Below are 3320 nucleotides of genomic sequence, written 5' to 3'. Positions count from 1 at the left end.
AGTTTTTCCCCCACTTTTGTAGTACGTTTTCAGATGTAACAGGTACAAGAAAATGGCCGTGCGTAGTGAGGTGATTGACCACAAAATTGAAGGCTGCCTGTGGCAGAGGCACTATTGCGTAAAGCGCTAAGGCCTATGGGAAGGAGATTGATCGGTGTAGGGACGCCGACCTGCAGCGTCAATGACTAGTCTCTGCCACAAGCTAATTTAAATATTAATGACCGGACCTACTTTTTGCTTTTCCATGAGTGCGTTCGCGTCGCCCCCTGGGGGTGCCCCAAACGACGTGGTAGGAAGTAGATGTATTTGTCCGTTGCTATGCGAGCGAAACTCGTATAAAATTTATTTTGAAATCACGCCTAAATTACCTAAACACCTTTTTACCTATCGATTTCGTAGTTCGCTATCTTTTTCCTAACATCGCTCAGTTGTGACGTCATATAGCAGTCGAACGAAAACTTCTCCTACCGCAGGATCTACTTTTTCATAATTTAACATTTTGAAAAGATTTTAGCACTGAATGTAAACATATTTGATATATTTATTTTAAATAACACACATTTTTTTCAACAGAAACTTTCATTTTCATTTCGTTTCATTTTCGATTTACCGTCCACAGTTACTGTAATTCGAAACCAGGCAGATCCTGATAATTTTATGTTTACCCCAAATGCAATTTAGAAATGATTTCGGAGTGCAACTTTAACGTGCCAATATTCATATCCCATGTTGTACGTCATGTTTTCGTTAATTGTCTTTCATATTTTTATTCGTTTTAGAAAGAGAAATTATTAACACGCGCGAATACTTAATGCAATGGGAATGTGGCAAATTAACCATTCGTCACAGCTTGAACCTACAGTTGTACCTCCAATATCACGTTGACCATGAAAAACAGTTTGAAATATATTCACTTGTAATTAGAGTATTTATAATAGCCTACTCATCGTGTTTTTAACATAGTGAAACAACGTGTTTCTCTTTTCTTTCGTCCTGAAAAGGACGCCGCAGACTTGAATTGGACAACACCGTTACTCAGGCTGTTACCAACGCCCCAGATGTAATTATAGCTGATGACCAGCCTGTGGCTGTGTACGACTTGCAACAGTCAGGTAATAGAACAGTCGACCTGGCAGAGAATATACGAGCTAATATTGACGGAAAGGAAGTAGATGAAGCTCAGCTAAAAGGCGACACAGAAGGTATCTACTAACATGATGTGAATAAGACGAGACCTCGATTCTAAGGTTTCCATTGATTCGAGCACGTGCAATACAATTATATATTTTTTTGGAAGGGTGGCTTACAAAAAAATGTGGACATCGTGCTTCAACCACATATTTATGCCATGAATAATGTGTATCATGTATAAGGTTGTTAATCTAGCTATGTGCATTCAGTATTACACATCACTGGAACAAAGCTCCTCCGTTGAAGCTATGTTATATAACCTGCAATTGATTTATTTTCTCCACAGCTCCAGCAGAGTTCGATATCCAGGCCGATATCCCACAGATAGTTGATGTCCATCTTAATGTCAATGACCCATATGAACTGGGTCTATTGGTACGCTTTCTTCGGAGACGATCCGATCTCCTTCACAGCATTGAAAACCAGCATATCAAACTAAAGGTGATGAACGCTATGAGTGGAAAACACGAATAGGACATTTACAAAAATACCAAAAAAAAGATAATAATGTTAATAAACACATTTAGAAAAACGTGCCGTAGATATGCTATGTTCGATCATTTAATATATATTTAATAATATATAATAATATATTTAATTGGTTTCTGGTATACACTTGAACTGCGCAATTGTGATTAGAAGACTCACAACGTACAGTTAATCGTCAAAATGCTCTGATAATGATCAAAGGATGTAATAGCTGTATATAAAACAAATTGATAAAATACCGCTTCGGTTTCACGTTTTATTTTTGTTCCACTACGTCATTGTATTGGCCATTTTGTCTTTCTAGTTCTTACTACTTAGTCCTAAAGATTAGTTTACCATACCAGAACCTAGCGGATAAATGCGATATTAGAACAAATTTGGAATCGCTTGATACGATACACTACTAGTATTGAATTTCCCGTAAATCACGCCCTCTAGTGGCAGAGCGCTTATGTGACATCAAAGTGACATACTCGATAAAGGCAATGCCGTTTAAATCGTCAATTGTGCTTAGCTGCGTAGTCGTTCGTCACCGAGAACATAATCAAAACTCTCAAAACCCAAATCTTCATTCATTAACGACTGTCGACGGCAGATCAAATCAGTGTCAACGATTTGAACGGCTTTCTGTACGGTCAACCATTTACATCACTAGAGAACGCGATTTATAGAACTTGAAAGGTGTATTGCACGAGCCCACGACCACGATGACCCGACGTGTCGTGAACAAACCTGGAACGAGCCTACGAGTCTAAATCTGTTTGAGTCAGGCAGAAAATCATGAAAATTGTATTACTAGTCTGGGAATCAATAGAACATACAGTCACGTGCATAAGCTGCCACCGACAGTATCAACACACATCGTTCAGGGGGATTGGCACGAGAGGGCGCTGTCCGATCTGGATAGAACGTTTTCAAATCAGTCGTCTGTGATCCACCGTCGAAGCAACAACGTCCCTTTTACGAATAGGTGGAATCATTTAAGCGATTTCTTTATAAAATAACTCTCAACGAAACTTAGAAACATTACATAGAAATATACAGTTCAACCGACAACCAGTTTGACTCTACTAGTTGCTTGCAGCAGTCAGTTCTACGCGTGATTTTATTACGTTCAAAATTTTCCATTTCAAACTGCGCATGCACACACACAATAATTCATCGAATTGAATACTAATTAGGTAAGTTGTCACTGGTAAAAGTTATTTTGAGCAATAGTACTAGAGTGAAATATCAAAGTGTCTCTGCATTCTCCATTCTCTCCCGTTAAAGAAAAAACCTCTGGTTACTCACAGTTTGCTGGAGTCTGATCAAAAACGTGTCTCAAAAAACACTTTTACATCAGTTTTTCAAATAGTTTTTTAGCTTGTAACGACAGGAAGCATTTTGGCACAATTTTACTGAAAAGACGAGTTTTTCATTACTCATGAATATTAATTTATGCAAATGAGACGATTATTTCAACCAACGGCTGTATGTAGCTTTGAGGACAGACAGTCTAATGCTTTTGCAAACAGTTGTAAACGCCACTATATACGACTTGGAATAAACCCCTTCGTACGATCCTCTGTTACTCAGTTCAAATGTCACGATGGAAAGGGCATACCCAAATGAACATAATACTCGTAGTAAAACATCCA

At 38.3% G+C, this 3320-nt stretch overlaps 1 protein-coding gene across 1 annotated transcript; it reads left to right on the top strand.

The window, feature by feature from the left end:
- The first annotated feature begins 244 nt into the window (after positions 1-244).
- On the top strand, positions 245-1723 carry LOC102810101 (bindin-like). The gene is made up of 3 exons (XM_085497815.1): positions 245-296; positions 1002-1202; positions 1478-1723. Exons 1-3 carry the CDS (start codon positions 245-247, stop codon positions 1663-1665), a joined length of 441 nt encoding a protein of 146 aa, XP_085353941.1. The 3' UTR covers positions 1666-1723.
- The last annotated feature ends 1597 nt before the right edge of the window (positions 1724-3320 follow it).

This window comes from Saccoglossus kowalevskii, chromosome 1 (genome assembly GCF_978046115.1).
Source record: "Saccoglossus kowalevskii chromosome 1, keSacKowa6.1, whole genome shotgun sequence".
Lineage (NCBI taxonomy): Eukaryota > Metazoa > Hemichordata > Enteropneusta > Harrimaniidae > Saccoglossus > Saccoglossus kowalevskii.
The sequence above is the reverse complement of the archived record's forward strand: the minus strand, read 5'-3'. Positions and strand labels throughout refer to the sequence as shown.

What these genes read in the sequence shown, in the direction of transcription:
- LOC102810101 (XM_085497815.1), top strand. Translation starts at nt 245, where the DNA reads ATGAGTGCGTTCGCGTCGCCCCCTGGGGGTGCCCCAAACGACGTGGTA. An exon ending in CCCAAACGACGTGGTAGGAA is followed by an intron (nt 297 to 1,001) that starts GTAGATGTATTT and finishes CGTCCTGAAAAG; the next exon opens with GACGCCGCAGACTTGAATTG. An exon ending in GCTAAAAGGCGACACAGAAG is followed by an intron (nt 1,203 to 1,477) that starts GTATCTACTAAC and finishes TTTTCTCCACAG; the next exon opens with CTCCAGCAGAGTTCGATATC.